We start from the raw sequence: 17,399 nt of genomic DNA on the forward strand, positions 1-17,399 counted from the left end.
AAATAGAAAAAAACTAATATGAACAGAACAAGCTAAAATGAACAAAATAAACAGAATAGACAAGATTGCCAATGGAATTTTAAATAGATACAGCCTATATTGCAACCCCCAAAGTGACTCTCTTTTTAACTTCTCATGCTTTATGAGAGTTTACTGAGAAGAAATACATCAACAGATACTGCTTTCCTTTTTCTTTTCCTAACTCCCCTGAACTTCCATTAATCATGCTAAGCACAATAAAAATTCCATTTATCATTAAATTCTTCTTACGGTCTTCTGTTTACATAGTTGGTTAGCTTTGCCATCACTGTATATTCTCAATCAATTCCTTATTCGGTCATTGACCAGTCAATAAATAAAACACAAAATTACAATTAGTTAAAAAAATAAAGTACTAATAAAATTACAATTAAGATAAGAAAATAAAAGCATTCTGATAGAACCAAACAACGTTTAGGGTTAATTCTACCATGCTTTTAAACGGAAATCATCAGAGCCCCCAACTATTGGAGAAATACCGTATTTTTCGCTCTATAAGACGCACCTGACCATAAGATGCACCTAGTTTTTAGAGGAGGGATCCATGGAAAGCTTCCTGATAATCACAGGCACATTCCCCATCACTTCCCCATGGGCTTCATTAAAAGACGGGTTGCCATTTGAAAACACACACCAACCTGTGATTAACAGCTCTCACCTGCACTGGAGGAGGGGGGCGGGGTGGAGCAGGGCGCGCCGAGTGTGTGCCGGCCAGGTGTGGTGCAGCCGGGCCGGCAGCGTGTCGGCGGTGGTCTTCTGGGTGGCGCGGCGGCAGCGGCAGGTCTTCCCAGGAGGTGGGGGTGAGCAGTCCGTCTCTCCGTGCGGCCGGCGGGTTAAAGCCCACGGCTCCTCCTCCTCCGCACCGCTCCCCCTGAGCGGCACAGCTCTCACCTGCGCCAGAGGGACAGGGGCGGAGCAGCACGCACCGAGCACGTGCTGGCCAGGTGGTGCCACATGGTGCAGGTGGGCCGGCAGCGTCCCGGGCGTCGGGCACACACACATTCGCTCTATAAGACGCACAGACATTTCCCCTTACTTTTGAGGGGGAAAAAAGTGCGTCTTATAGAGCGAAAAATATGGTAGATTAGCCGCATATGCTGTGATGGCAAAGTTTAGAAGACCATTAGAAGAATTTGATTATAAATGGAAATGTTATTATGCTCAGCATGACTAATAGGAGCTGAGGGGAGTTTGAAAAAGAGAAGGAAAAGCAGTATAGTTTGAAGTGATTAGATTTGTTGTTGCATGGGTTTATGGGATTTTTTTCTATTAAACTCTCACAGAGGGTTGAAAGATAAGATAGTTTAGAGGGATTGAAGCTGTTGAACGTTTAGGCAGTATTTGTTTAAAATTCCCTTGGCAACTTTGCTCACCTTGTCTAGTTTAGTTTACATTACTGTATTTCCCCGAAAATAAGACCAGGTCTTTTGCTCCAAAAGTCGCACAAGGGCTTATTTTCAGGTAACGTCTTATTTTTTCATGTACAACAATCTACATTTATTCATGTACAAAAGTCTACATTTATTCAATTACAGTCATGCCATTTTTTTCTGGAACATTGTCATAATTCTCCAAACCCTGAATTGTGTTGCAATAGATGTTGCAATGTGTCTGTCTGGCTGATGATCTTAATGGGCTTATTTTTGGCATAGGGCTTATATTACAAGCGTCCTGAAAAATCCTGCTAGGTCTTATTTTCCATTTAGGTCTTATTTTCGGGGAAACAGGGTAGTTTCCTCTGTTTACATTTTTCTTCGTGCATCTGTGTACGTCAAGAAAATAAAAATTATTTAAATAATATTTCAAACCTTCACAGTGTTAGTATCTTCTTTTAATCAAACAGTAACAATACCAATTAAATCCATTTCAATTCCCACTTGAAACACAGTACAGTGTAGAAAAGTTGGGGTGGCAGAATGAATACTGCTGCAAGGCACTATAGGTCCCATTCTCTGCTTTGCTCGCTAAATATGTTTTCCCAGCTATGGTTGAATAGCAATATATACAACAAACATCTGCTAGAATCTAGGCTTGGCCTGGCTGTTTTTACAGGTCTAGTAGTCCACATTCATAAATATCTATTACCAATGAAAAAATACACAGGTTCCTAAACCAGAATGGAATAATAAATTGCAGTGTTCTGCTTTGCCCAATTTGTCACTTTGTTGGCATCTCAGAATAGGTAATGGAGAATTATATTTAATTCAGCAAAAACTGATAGTTTAGGGATACTGGATGCTACAAAATCTTTTTAAGAAAGATTTCTCAAAATTAGCCAATTGTTGGTGGTATAATATAGTTGATATAGATTCTGTGATACACATGTTCTTCTTAACTATGTACTTTTGGAAGTTAATGCAAGCTTAGTGCAAATGGATCCTCCACATGCTTTTGACAGCTAAAAGACTAATATTACAACACTGGATGGTCAAATCACCTTTGACAACACAATGGATTGAGGAGTTGACAATTTTGGTTTTTTGAACAGGTGTTATTTAGATGTAATCTATAAATGGAAAATCTGGATTGCTTTTGCTGAAATATATGCATATCTATCCCTAAGATAATGGCTTATGCTGCTATTCATGTAATATATAGGGGCAGATAGCATTCATTGAGATTCACTCAAATTCATGTAAGAAAACTGTAACACTTTAGTTTTTTTTTTTAAATGGGTTTGTTTTGAAGTTTCAAATTCAAAATTTTAAAAAAGGAAAAAGGAAAACCCCTCTTCTTTTTGCAGCTCTTTTTTGAGCATTACTGCTACACTTAAAGACAGTTCCCTTACAGTTCTAAAAATTATTATATTTCTATACCACTTGGAGCCAAAGCTATTACAACTGTTTACAACTTTTTAAAGTCAACCCTTCTGATTTCAATCAAGCCTAACCCTGCTTAGCTTCCAAAATTAGTCAGGATCAGGCACTTCAGGCTATACAAAGGCTCATGGTGACATTATGAATGAAGGCTTTCAAAATGTCTTATCCATAAAAAGGTGGAAGAAGTTAATAACTTCTGTCCCAGCTATAAAATTTACACACATTTCTTGCTCCACCCTCAATTACCCCCATATGGCAGGGTTTAAAAAATTCCATTGTTATCAAATAAAACTGTGGGGAAGTTGATTTCAATGGAGAATGAATTGGCTGGCTATATCTTCTATGAAATTTAAACAAATCCTACTAATAAATACTAAATTATTATTAAATTATTAGAGAGCCAGTGTGGCATAGTGGTTAAGAGCATGGGACTGGGACTCGGGCGATCTGGGTTCTAGTCCCTGCTCAGCCATGGAGCCAACTGGGTGACTTTGGGCCAGTCACAGACTCTCAGCCCAACCTACATCACAGGGTTGTTGTTGTGGAGATAAGATGGAGGAGGAGATGCAAGCTGCCTTGAGCCCTTTGTAGGAAAAAAGCAGAATATACATCGAAAAATAAATAAATAAATTCATATTTATAATTATATATTGGCAGGTGCCCGCGTTATGCATATTCGTGTACTTTGAACCTGCATCCCAAATGTACTAAAAGACTAGCTACTCCCTAGGTCTAGGTAGGAGAACCTTCACTCACCCCGTCAGCAGGCAGCCTCCTAGCTTCCTCGGCCCGGCCACGCTCCCTGCAGGAGAAAGCAGTACGCGAAGCCCCGGTAACGCGCCGCACTAAGCCCAGATAAGTGAGGACCAAGAGCATGGCTCCCCATGCTGCCAGCGGGGGCCACCAGTCGCCATCCTCCATGGCTCAAGAAAGCAAGCGACTGCAGAGAACAGGAAAGAGTGACCAGAGCCCTCTTCTCCCGCTCGCTGACCTTCTCTTGGAGGCGGAGCTTGGCCTGGAAGGGTCCAAACGGACGCCAATGGCAGCAGCAGCCCTCAAGGAGGGACGCCTTCTGTTGCTCGGAGTGACAGATTTGGGACAACCCGTTATCTTGCGAGACACTTGAGTAGCAGATCTGCACTGAAAGCAAAATACCACGGAATACGTTGGCTGACGATTGCAGCCTTTGCTCCGAACTAATCGCAGGCTGGCGTTTGCAGAGGGGAACCACGCTCAGGCTACCCCAACGACTGGAACAAACAGCAGAGGGGATCATGTGAGTTAGCGGCTAAATCCTTTCTGTGGTGCCTTCGAAGAATGACAACAGCTTTCCCCAACCAATGTGTTCGGTTTACACGTTCTATAATTTCCTATGGCCAAACTGACTGGGAATTATGGGAGTTGCAGTTCCAAAACAATCTGGAGGGCGCTTCATTCCGGAGAACTGGATTAGCAGTTAGGACGATTTTCATCGGGGGAACAGTGCGAACAGAAAGATATATGAAACCACTTCCTATTCAGATCGAGTCATTGGCGGGTTGTTCTGCCTTCGCCGCTAGGCTTTCAACAGCAAACATCCATGGGCTAGAAAGATACCCGAGTCAGGTGGGAATATTGAACCTCTAGTAGGGTATGAGAGTTCGGCCAATCGCAGTAACTCCAGTGCTCCGGGACGTCGGTACCACTTGCTGCCAAATACCTTGGAAGAGACAAAAGACAGCGAGAAGGACAGTTAGGGATATGAATAAGTCGGGTAGGGCAAAACAGAGGCTGTACTTGTAAAACCTTAGAAAGCAAACCCTGTTAGGCACGAGGAGAACCCATTTACGAGAAAAAGATACACAGGACCGAAATCCAGTTTTCATTTGCCTGTTTCTAGACTGATGAATAGGGTTGTATCCCATGCTTGTTTAATTTGGCTTATGTATTTCAATGGGTCTACCCTAAGTCGAACTTTCATTGCGCAGAACCCTCATCTAGCTCATCTTCCCAAATGCTTTGGCCTGCCACTCTCACCGACATGGGCAACGACGAAGGATGATAGGGATTTTAGGCTTAAACTGCTGACAGGTCAAACTTTACAGGCATTCGTGAAACGGGAGTCTTTGAATGGAATCGCCCTGTCTTTTCCGAACGTTTCGGGCTGCTCTTAAAGCCCCGGAGATCCTGAAAGCCGGTAATGAAGCTCAAGGTGGGATTTATCAGGGCTAGTGCAACCCTTAACGCTTTGGCTCTAAAATTACGCTCACGAGGTTCCGTTATACTCCTTTCAAGTGTCAATATGACACCCGCTTTCACAGCTGAAGTAGCGGGACCAGGAAACGCGAACTGCGTGCTTCGACAGAGAGACCGGCGCGCAGCGTCACAGAAACAAAGGACGCCCCTATGGCACCAGTAGCGAATCAGAAAATTAACTTTCTTCCAAACAGCGAATGGGCTCAAGCCAGCTTGCTGCTTCTCTTCCGGGAGGTGGTTTGGAAAAAATAAACTGGGGTCGGAGAGTTTCGGCGTGGAAGCACGGAAGGGGTGGTGATGTCTCGCTTCTTCCAGTCAGTTTTTGACAAGTGCGGATCCAGGAGGGGAGAAGCAGTTGAAGAGGAGCAGTTAAGCCAATGGGGGCTGACAGGTATATGGGGCGCTTTAGATCGGGAGTTGTGTGAAGGGGTAACACTCATGAGGTCTGTATTAAACGGTTCAAATACTTGCTTGCTGAATAGAAGGCATATGATGCTAACCATTCTCTGAGGATGGGGCTGTCAGGGACTTTAACCCCTACGGGCTTAAAGGTTTGTTTGGCTAACCGCCAGAGGCTACAAACCACCAGCAAGATTCAAAAAAACGAAAGCTCTTTATTGACGCATGCACCCAACAATACAGAGCAGCCTGCTCCTCCTTCATGAGAGACCAGCATCAGCCATTAGCAATTCAAATGTTTTTATACCTTTGATACATGGATGGGAAGTAGGCCACATTCCACATTTATCTTAACAGTGGACAGTTAAGCAGATGATTAGGTGCCAACAATTGACTTCCCGGCAATATCACAGGAATGCTGTTTCAGCTGAACAATTTGTGTTACTCTAGTGTTACATTCGTGCATGCATAAAAAATGTTTGAATTTCTATACTACTTGAGCTTTCTTCAGGTTGAGGCCTTGGCAAGGTTACACAGAGTCTGTTGACCAAACGTTCCGTGCCCTGATGTGCGTATGCCCAAAATACCCTACGGGGAAGGTTTTCTTTTAAAAGATTTATTCTCAAGAATAACTGGCTGCTAATGAATCATTCCAGATGGTGCACCTGAGCAGTCCTCAGCTGGCTCTTTTATACATTGATCATGAAAGAGTTACATATAACACTTTTTAATAGGTTAAAGAAATTTAAAAAAAAAATTACAATGGCATGATCTTTCCTGCCTGCATACAAAAGAGAAAGAAGATGCTTCCCAGGAGGGGAGGAGAATGGAGTGTTATTCCAAGGAAGAGGAGGATGGGGTGGGTTAATGTGAATTGCCCTTTGTTCCAGCTGCACTTATCTATCAAGTGTCAGCTAGCTGTATCTGGAATGGTACCTGGCTAGTGTCAGCTACATTTCAAGGATGCACATGCTGATTTTTAGAAAAGAGGTTTCTTTTACGCCTAACTATGTGTTAATGATTGCATGGTTAAACAAAGAATAATATACCTATTGATCTGTACATCAAGTCCAAGCAGAAGGAATCACAGATTTTATATTAGGCTGATGGGAATAGAGTAGCTTCAAAATAAGTTTGAGCTGGAATCTCAAATGTCAGCCTTCTTAGTAGCATCTTCTGGAATATCCTCTCCCATAGGATTCAGGAGGGGTGAGTTTTAAAGGCATCCTGAAAATGTACCTGCATACACAAACTTTACTCTGCTTATAATTGAGTAGTGTGATGCTGGTTCATTTGACTGTTTTCTGTTTGTTTTTTTTCATTCTTATTATTTTGGATATTTAATTATCTTTGTTTCTTTGTAGCTTATTGAGTATTAGTGTTACTTTAAGGATTTGTCATGTATACTGCTTACTGATATTTTATAGTAAATGTTATATGAGTATTACTAATAAATGAATGTGTTATGTGGGTATCTTTATGGAACTAATTAAAATGGGTTTTATGCCATTGAACAAGTGATATGCCTGTCCCCCTAAAGAATTCTGAAAATTGTGGTTTGAGTGTCTTGAGATCAAAAACTTTAGAATATATAGTTTGCTTCTAAGGCAGGGGTCTCAAACTCGCAGGGCACGGGAGGGGCCCTGCGGCCTTCAAAGCGCCGGCTGCACCCGGGCCGCAGGATGAGCGGCCCACCACGACCGCGGTGGTGATGCGGCCCAGCCTCGCCCAGATTCTACTTCCAGCGGCCCCCAGGTAAGTTGAGTTTGAGACCCCTGATTTAGTGGGACTGACTTCCATGGAAGCATAACAGTCATGCCTAATCTTAGATCCACTTTCCTGGATGGCATTTACTTCTGAGTTAATGTGTAGGATTATGGTGTTGGTATACACTTTAAACATTAATCAGTTGCATGCATGTTGGCTGGCATAGATACCAAGCTAATAATTTGTGGCTGCCAGGATCCCTTTTCTTCAAAGAGCAGGTTTGTTCATCTGATTTCATCCTGTGCCTCCCAGATATCACAAATCCAGAACCTCCACCTTCCCCTTTCCTACTTGGAACTGTGAATGGGGATTGTTCTTAAAACTGGTCTGCTCAGAAGTACAGCACAAAAGCAAGCCTTTGCACCCATCTCTGTCATGAAGCACTTGGAAATGAAAGGCTGAATTGACAGGCCCATTCCTCCACCTCAGCTTTTAGCTGGAAAAGAAAGTTGCAGTTTGTGGTTTTGGCACCGTACTTCCAATGAACTTGGGAAGTCTTAAAAGGTGTGGGGCCTAAACCATTTTCAGAGCAAGAGAAAAGAATGAGATCATGCCTGGAGTTAAGTTGAAGACCTCCAAAGCATAGCACACTTGTGGAAACAGTCTAGTCTCCTTTCCTACTTGCACCCACATTTGAAATGTGTTTCTTGTGCTCATCAGAGTGGAGTGTGATATATTCAGTATTGCAAGCCAAATTGTTTACCTCTGTTAAGAGACCCTTTCTCACTAGCTATGATCTCCATTGAGATCACTACTGGTCAGCAATCAATATTGGAGGGTTTAAGGATAAACTGGGATAAATCAGAGATGAAGTTACTTAACAGTGATAAAGAAGAGAAAGAAAAAAGAGGAATAAATTCAAGGTTAAGATCTCTAGAGTTAAGTATTTAAGCATCAATACTACTTAAAAGGTAAAGAGTTTAAAAAAGAATAATTTTGATAAGTTGAAAAATGGAATAAAAGAGAAAATGACTGACTTCAGGAAGATTGGATTATCTTGGCTTGGTAGAATAGCACTATGCAAAATGAAAATATTGCCTGAGGTTAATTTTTTTTATTTATGATGTTACTGTTTAAGATAACAGAGATTTAAAAGAATGGCAAGATATGATCTTTAAGTGTTGTAATGGGGACAAAAAATATAAACAAATTTTTTAAAATGATGGTATAAATTTTAAAAAGGATAAATTTAAAAAATGGTATAGAGCACAAAAGATAGAGAGACTGAGTATCACTAATGGAAAGTCATATTGTATCACTAATCAGTTGAGGCATATACCAGATATTATATTATCAGGTTATAATATATAATTTATCTGCTATATGCCTCAATTGATTAATGATATAATATGGCTAGAATTAGAATCTTCCCAGTTAGGATTCCTTGATAGATCTTATTTTTAAATATGAAAATAAAAATATTAGAAAAAAGGTAGAAATACTTTCCTTAAAATACATTACAAATCTGGAAAAAGTATAAGGAAGAAATTATGCCATCAATCTCACCTTTATGCCCAATGATGGAATTAGAAAGGTTTCTGTCAAATTTAAGGGAAATTTTAGGGAAAATATAAAGGAATATTCAAATAGATTAAAAGATTGGCTAGAGAAAATGAATAAAAATGGAGAGGTCAAAAACAATATTGGATAAGGAGAAAATAACTTGGTATAATGGGAGTCAGTAAGAAAGTTAGACTAGCGAACAGATAAGGAAAAGAGGTAGATGCAGAGATTATACAAAATTTGAAGATATGATTATAGAAAAGGAAAAATGAGAATATGCAGAAGAAATAGTAAAATTTATAAGATATTATTAGAAGAACAGCATCAATATGTTTCACTTAAAGCAACATGGGAAACAAATTTGAGAAAGAACATCAGTAATGAAGATTGAGAAAATAGTTGGATGAAGAGGATATTAAAAAGTATGTCAGTAAGAATAAAGGAAAATTTCTACAAAATTGTATGGAAGTAGTACCTAACTCCAGTGAAGTTGAATTGTATAGATAGCAAATATTCCAACTGATGTTGGAGATCAGGTCATGAAGTAGGTACATATTTCCCTATATGGAGGGAATGTGAATATACAATGAAATTTTGGAAAGGAGTTTTTAAAAAGTGTTATAAAATATTAAGTCTAAATATAGATATGTGTGCTGAAATTGCATTACTTTCAATATTTGATTAAAATGGAGCTGGAATAATAACAAATTAATAACACATTTTGTTGATGTCCCTGCTAGCCAGGTGACTTACAGACCCACTAAACCAAGTGCCAATGAGGTTCAGTCAGGCGGAGATTCGTTCAGTTTTCTTTATTCAGCTGAGCAAAGCCACCGGGTGTCCGCTCCCTACACGCAGGCAGGAAGAAACACACACACACATTCCTGCTTTTCCTCTCTTTTTCCACTTAATCTCGCCCCCATCGTTCCCTCACCCAATCCCCTCTCGGGTCTGCCTGACCCTTCCCCCAATCCCCTTGCGGGGTCTGCATGTCCACTGCATGCCTGGCCTGTGCAGGTGCTTATCTGCGTCCAATCCCCTCACAGGGGGAGCGTGATCACTGCGTGCCAGTCCTTGCTTGGGGGGGGTCTCTCTCACTGCCTCTTTATCAACATTCTTTTGCCTTCCCTTTTTCCTCTCCAAAGCAAGCAAAAAACAAATGGCGTTTGTTAGGCTAACCAAGCTCCTATGCAAGCGGCTGTTTACAAAAACAAATAGCGTTAGTTAAGCTAAAAGCAAATACCATTAGTTAAGCTAATCAGGCTCCTTCACATTTAATAACTGCAGCAAGATTAATTATAGGTAAGAATGGGAAAGTAAATGATTACCAGATGTCTGATGGATATAGAGAGGTTTGGAATATAACTATTAATGAAAAATTAACATGTGATACTAAAGTGAGAAAAAGGCATATATTAAAAAAACAAGTTTAATGATATCTGGGGTGTATTGATTATGTCTTAAAAATGGGGAAAGGAATTGAGCTGTCAAAAGAATCACTACAGTTTTGGAAGAGGGGGAAATGTCCTGAAATCCCTGAATAAGTTTTTAAAAAATAGAATCATGGAATAATAGAGTTGGAAGGGGCCAGAGGGCCCCTAATATTGTCGGACACTAAATTACACCATCCCATTGATATGAATGTCCAAATGCTTTTTGAATGTTTCTAGCAGGGGAGAGCCCACAACTTTCCCAGGTAATAGGTTCCATTGCCATACTGCTCTGACAGTGAGGAAATTCTTTCTAGTGTCTGCTCTAAACCTGGTTTCTTTTAACTTAAGTCTGTTATTCTGTCTTTCACTCTGGAATAAATATGAAGAGAACTTGTTATTCCTTTTTGTGACAGCCTTCCGGGCACTTGTAGAGTGCTATCATATCTCCCCTCAGTCTTTTCTTCTCAAAGTTGAACATGCCCAGTTCTTTGAATCTTTCCTCATAGGGCTTTGCCCCCAGTCCCTGAATCTTTTGTTGCCCTTCTCTGGACCCTTTCTAGCTTTTCTGCATCTTTTTTAAACCTAGGTGCCCAGAACTGGACACAGTACTCCAGGTGGGGTCTGATGGGGTTCAAGAGCTGAATATAGTGGAACTAGTACTTTACATGCTTTGGAAGTGATGCTTGTGTTAATGCAAGTGTTCCCCATTTTATACTGGTGCATTTGGCTTCTTGTTCCTAAGAGGAAGTCTTGGCATTTGTCCCTCTTGCATTTCATTCTGTTATTCTCTGCCCAGCATTCTAACCTATCGAGATCACTCTGTATCTTTTCTCTGTCTTCCAGCATATTTACTATTCCACCCAGCTTTGTTCCATCTGCAAATTTAACTATCTTTCCTTGTACTTCCTCGTCTAAATTATTAATAAAAATGTTGACAAGTGCTGTTCCCAAGATGGAACCCTGCAGCGCTCCTCTTGTCACAGTCTGAGAATGTACCATTGAGGAGCATTCTTAGAGCCAATTGTGGATCCACCTGATAGTTGCGCTGTATAGCCTGCTTTTTGCTAGTTTGGTAATCAGGATGTTGTGGGGCACTTTGTCAGACTTCCCTAAAGTCTAGATAGATTACGCCCACAGCATTTCCACAGTCCATCTGGCTGGTTACCTAGTCAAAAAATGAAAATAGGTTGGTCTGGCAAAATTTGTTCTGGAGAAAGAGATGTTGCCTTCTAATAATTGCTGCATGGTGGTGGTAGAGCAATGTATTGTAAGAATTATTTAAATTGTATATTTACTTATTTTTTTATTTGAAATGTAGGGTTTTCTCATTGTATTTTAGATTGAAAATTAATTTTAATTATTTTTAAAGATATTGGAAGCAGAATTCCATGGGGTTGGGAAGGAAGTAGCAGAAGAAACATTAGATTGGGGAAAGAAGGGGCAGAAAATCCACAGGGCACAGCAAACAGAATGTCTGTGGGGTAAATTTAAGGTTTGGTGGCTGTTCAAACACTCTTGTCATGTCCTGGCTGGAGGAGGATTCCTCAGAGGAAGAAAGCCAAGGCAGTGAGCCCCAGCCGCAATCAGATACAAGGGCATGACTGCAGATGACTGCTCTCCATTGGAAGAAGAGGAGCCAGGACCTTTAGGGGCACCCCCTGTGTTCCCCAAGAGCAGGAGCCAGAGAGAGAGGGAATCCATCCCATAGAGAGAAAGAGTACATGGCTTCAGCTTGGACAGAAATCCAAACACTCTGAAAGGGGAGTATATATTAGTTCAGGCAGAACTGCTCTGTGTTGCAAACAACAACCAGCATTATCTGTGTTCCTGGACCTTGTTGATGTTAACTGGTATCTAGATTTCTGACCTGTTTGTTGGATATTCTTTTGGACACCCCCACTTGACTTGGCCCTTTGGACAGGCACTAACCATACGGCCTTGACTCCTGGACTGAAACCGACAATTCCTAATTAGGTGATGCAGAGACTGGGCTTTTGTGTGCTCTGCGCAGGACAACCCCTGTTCTAAAACGTTCTAGCACTTAGCTCTTCATAGCACTGCAGTCTTGAACAAGTTGCATTGGAACGCAATCCCAATGAAGTAAGTGACTGCGTTTCCACAAATGGTGGCCACATTCAATGTTCAAGCTAGGATGAGCAGTAATCATGAGCTGTGCAAACTTAATGAGGAAGCATTATGCAAGAATTAAACAACCCTCATCCAACCCATATGCTATTTTAGGTCTAATAAGACTTGTTTTTCATTGAATCATAGAGTTGTTTTTGTTGTTGTTGTTTGTTTTTTCAATTCTAGAGTTAGAAGGCCATCAGATCCAACCCCCTGCTGTTGCAGGATACCACTTTACCCCATCCAACTCAGATGGCTGTCCAGTTTCTTTTTTAATGTCTCTAGTGTGGGAGAGCCCACCACCTCTATAGGCAACTGCTTCCACTGCCCTATTGCTCTGACAGTGAGGAAACTTGTCCTACACTCTGATATCAGCAAGAAGAGACCTTGACTTTCCTCTTTGCAGCACCTTTGAGGTACTTATAGAGGGATATCACGTCCCCCCTCAGTCTTCTCTTCTCAAGGCTGAAAATGCCCAGTTCCCTCAGTCTCTTTTCATAGGGCAGCATTTCCAAACCCTGGATCATTTTTCTTGCCCTCCTCTGAACCCTTTCTAGTTTTTCTGCATCTTTCTTAAATCGTGGTCCCAAGAGCTGGACACGGTCTTCCAGATGATGTCTGACTAGTGAGGAGTATAGAGGAACTACTACTTCTTGTGATTTGGAAGTAATACTTCTGTTCTTGCATCCCAAAATAGCATTTACCCTTTTGGCAGCTACATCGCATTGTTGGCTCATATTTAGCCCATTGTCTGCAATAACTCTGAGGTTTTTTTCTTTTTTGAGCTACATATTCCCCATCTTACACGAGCAAACCTTCCTTAGGGTTACATGTAGCAGGCTAGGGCATCTTAGCTAAACCATTCCAACTTTCAGAGGTGTTAGGCAAGGGTGTTTGTTAGGACCTGCATTATTCATCTTTTATATAAATAATATAGTCAGCTGGCTAAACTCATCTGCACTTTATCCTCCCAGACTTGCTAACAGGGTGGTATCAGTCCTATTACATGCCAATGACACAGTGCTACCTTCTGTTGGACTGAGGAGGGCTCTGGGGAAACTCTCCTGATAGTTAATTTTGAGGGACTCATTTTCACACTATCAGAAAACCAAGATGGTTGCTTTTGGGTGCAGGCCAAAGATTTGGTCATGGTCGATAAATGGCCACTCTATTCAACAAACTAATAGCTTTAGATATCTGGGAGTAGTTCTGCAGACCTTGGGCTCCAGGTTCCATTACAGCAATTATGCTGCAGACAAAGGAGAAAGATCTGCAAACAGTATTGCAAATTTTCATCTAGCACAAGGAGTGGTTTTTTGTCCCTGCAGCTCTGAAACTTTATAAGGAAAAGACACTGGCCCAATTGCTTTATGGTTCCTTGTTGTGGCGAAGGGGCTTGTGTAGCTCAATGAAGCTATGAGCTATGCCGTGCAGGGCCACCCAAGATGGACAGGTCATAGCAGAGAGCTCTGACAAAACGTGATCCGCTGGAGAAGGAAATGGCAACCCACTCCAGTATCCTTGCCATGAAAATCCCATGGACAGTACCAAAAGGCAAAAAGATACGATGCCGGAAGATGAGCCCCTCAGGTCGGAAGGTGTCCAATGTGCTACTGGGAAAGAGCAGAGAGCTAGTACTAGTAGTGACAGAAAGAATGAAGCGACTGGGTCAATGCCGAAAGGACACTCAGTTGCAGATGTAACTGGTGGTGAAAGGAGAGTCCGACGCTGCAAAGATCTATACTCCATAGGAACCTGGAATGTAAGATCTATGAATCAAGGCAAGCTTGATGTGATCAAACATGAGATGACAAGACTGAGCATCGACATCTTAGGAATCAGTGAACTAAAATGGACCGGAATGGGTGAATTTAAGTCAGATGACCATCAGGTATACTACTGTGGGCAAGAATCCCTCAGAAGAAATGGAGTAGCCTTCATAGTCAATAAAAGAGTAGGAAAACCAATACTGGGATACAATCTCCAAAATGACAGAATGATCTCAGTTCAAATCCAAGGAAAAGTGTTTTGCAAGTGTTTTGAAAGATGAGCAAAAAGTTTTTCTAAATTTTAACTTGATAAACGAGCGATGTCTTGCGGTACGAGTATTACACGTGCTTTGCCTGCCGAGCGTCACGTCACAACTGAGCACCGGTTCTTCTCACTCTCACTGCGGGTGTGAGTACAGCATTGTCTCCCCGCACCCGAGCACGCCCACGATTGCGCCTGGCTCCCCCGCCAGCGTGTCCGCGATCAGACCCACCTCCCCCCTGCGAATGCACTCGCTTCAAATTTTTGTGATTAAAAAAAAAGTTAGAAAACGGATTACCCTTATTTACACTGAACTTTATGGGCAAATTCGCTTTGATATGCAAGTGCTTTGTATATGTACAAGCATGTTTCCAGAAAGAATTATGCTCACAATCCAAGGTTTTACTGTATATGAAACTGCTGGGAGTGGTCATCTGGAGGTTTGGGCTGCAGAGTCATCAGTACGCTAATGACACCCAGCTCTACCTCTCTTTTACATCTAATCCAGGTGAAGCAGTGTTGGTCCTAAATTGGTGTCTTGCCAGGGCATTGGGCTAGATGAGGGCCAATAAATTGAGGCCTAATCCAGACAAGATGAAGGTCCTATTGGTAGGTGGTTCAGCCTTCCAGATGGGTAATTTTTGTCCTGTTCTGGACAGGGTTGCACTCCCCCTAAAGGACAGGGTACGCAGCGTGGGGGTGCTCTTCAATGCAGAACTGTCACTGGAGCACCACGTGCAGGCAGTGGCCGAGGAACGCTTTCCTTCAGCTTCAGCTGGTAAATCAGCTGTGTCCTTACCTAGATGAGCAGTGCCCTGGAACAATGACCCAGCCCTCCTGTTTAGTCTATTGCAATGCACTCTACGTGGGACTGCCCTTGAAGATGGTCTGGATACATCAATTGGTCCAGAATAGAGCTGCCAGGTTATTAACAGGGACCAGCAGATATTCCCATATCATGTCAATCCTATATTGTTTATTTGTTGTTGTTAGTCGTGAAGTCATGTCCAACCCATCGCGACCCCATGGAGAACATTCCTCTAGGCCTTCCTGTCCTCCACCATCCCCTGGAGTACGCCTAAGCTCACGCCGACTGCTTCAGTGACTCCATCTAGCCACCTCATTCTCTGCCACCCCTTTCTTTTTTTGCCTTCAATTGCTCCCAGCATTAGGCTCTTCTCCAGTGAGTCCTTCCTTCTCATTAGGTGGCCAAAGTATTTGAGTTTCACCTTCAGGATCTGGCCTTCTAAAGAGCAGTCTGGGTTGATCTCCTTTAGGACTGACTGGTTTGATCACCTTGCGATCCAAGGGACTCTCAGGAGTCTCCTCCAGCACCACAATTCAAAGGCCACAATTCTTCAGCGCTCAGCCTTCGTTATGGTCCAGCTTTCACAGCCATACATTACAACTGGGAAAACCATAGCCTTGACTATATGCACTTTTGTCAGCAGAGTGATGTCTCTGCTTTTTAGTATGCTGTCTAGATTTGCCATAGCTTTTCTCCCAAGGAGCAACCATCTTTTAATTTCTTGGCTCCAGTCACTGTAGCCTGGGCTCCAAGGTGATCTTGGAGCCCAGGAAAATAAAATCTGTCACTACCTCCATTTCTCCCCCATCTATTTGCCAGGAAGTGAGAGGACTGGATGCCATGATCTTAGTTTTCTTAATGTTGAGTTTCAAACCAACTTTTGCACTCTCTTCCTTCACCCTCATCAAGAGGCTCTTCATTTTCTGCCATTAGAATGGTATCATCTGCATATCTGAGGCTGTTGATATTTCTTCCAGCAATCTTAATTCTAACTGGTGATTCATCTAGCCCCACCTTTCTCATGATGTGCTCTGCATATAAGTTAAATAGGCAGGGCGACAGTATTCAGCCTTGCTGAACTTCTTTCTCAATTTTGAACCAATCAGTGGTTCCATGTCCAGTTCTCACTGTTGCTTCTTGACCCACATACAGGTTCCTCAAGAGACAAATAAGATGGTCTGGTACTCCCATCTCTCTAAGAACTTGCCACAATTTGTTGTGATCTGATCCTGGCTGCCAGTTGATGTCCGGGCCCAATTTAAGGTGTTGGTAATGTCCTTTACGGCCCTAAACAGCTTGGGTCCTAGATACCTGAAAGAGTGCCTTCTTCCCTATTTGCCTTCCTCCACTTGAGATCTGAGGTAGAGGTCCTTCTCCAGGACCCCTCTTTGAAGGAAATTAAGAGGGTAGCTACTCAGAAAAGGGCGGTAGTGTCCTGACTGTGGAGCATGCTCCCCAGGGAGCTTCGCCTGGCGCTATCACTTTCTTCTTTTCAGTGTCAGGTGAAGACCTTTTTATTTTCCCAATATTTTAACAGTTAATTGATGTTATCCTTGTTTTTATCATCATTTATTGGATGCAGTGTGTTGTGTGTTTTTTTGTTGTATATGGTTGCTTTGCTTTTTTGTTTTTTGTAAGCTGTGTAGAGACTTTTAGTATTGGGATGGCATTTAAAAACCAGACAGACAGACAGACAGGATAGCTGAGCTATATAGAACTTTCAGCAGCTTCAGAAGACTTAGTAACCTGTAATCTTCATGCAATCTTGTTTTCTTTCTGTTTGTTTGTAGGGATTCAGCTACGCCCCTATCAGATGGAAGGTGTAAACTGGCTGACACAGTGCTATGGAACCTGGCATGGCTGTATCCTGGGTGATGAAATGGGTCTTGGGAAGACTTGTCAGGTGTGTCATTCTCTCCTGTAAGAATGTACTGTTTAACCACTGTAGTGGGGAGAGGGATACGGTATTCTATTGCATTTCATGGCATCCAAAATTTTCTCATGTATTTCAGGCTATTTCTCTGCTTGTTTTCTTAAGTGGGAGGCTTAATAAAAGGCCTTTTTTGATCCTTTGCCCTCTGTCTGTCTTAAACAACTGGGAAGAAGAACTGAAAAGGTAAGCTCTGCAAGCATTCATAAATTTCGTGAAGCAACAAGAAATACTGCTGTTTTCAAGGGCTGGTTTTAAAACCAAGATTATCTATTATTACCTGAAGGCTTGAATACTAACATTAAAAA

The 17,399-nt window shown here is 42.0% G+C and overlaps 2 protein-coding genes across 3 annotated transcripts in view; one reads left to right on the forward strand and one right to left on the reverse strand.

Annotated features, from left to right (window-relative positions):
* The window catches only part of LOC123034767 (fatty acid amide hydrolase-like), a 36,598-nt gene extending 32,659 nt beyond the window's left edge, over window positions 1–3,939 (reverse strand). Inside the window, exon 1 of the mRNA XM_044452386.1 lies at window positions 3,615–3,939. Within this exon, the coding sequence (XP_044308321.1) occupies window positions 3,615–3,779 (165 nt within the window). The 5' untranslated portion in view covers window positions 3,780–3,939. The remainder of the gene's footprint in view (window positions 1–3,614) is intronic.
* A 1,357-nt stretch (window positions 3,940–5,296) lies between these two features.
* Window positions 5,297–17,399, forward strand: part of CHD1L (chromodomain helicase DNA binding protein 1 like) — a 63,839-nt gene continuing 51,736 nt past the window's right edge. Inside the window, exons 1-3 of one of the 2 annotated variants that reach the window (XM_044452437.1) lie at window positions 5,297–5,484; window positions 16,952–17,064; window positions 17,174–17,277. In XM_044452437.1, coding sequence (XP_044308372.1) covers window positions 5,391–5,484; window positions 16,952–17,064; window positions 17,174–17,277 — 311 coding nt within the window. In that variant the 5' untranslated portion in view covers window positions 5,297–5,390. The remainder of the gene's footprint in view (window positions 5,485–16,951; window positions 17,065–17,173; window positions 17,278–17,399) is intronic. The other variant, XM_044452438.1, reaches the window with a different exon arrangement.

Source organism: Varanus komodoensis, unplaced genomic scaffold (assembly GCF_004798865.1).
Source record: "Varanus komodoensis strain SLA01 unplaced genomic scaffold, ASM479886v1 scaffold72, whole genome shotgun sequence".
Lineage (NCBI taxonomy): Eukaryota > Metazoa > Chordata > Lepidosauria > Squamata > Varanidae > Varanus > Varanus komodoensis.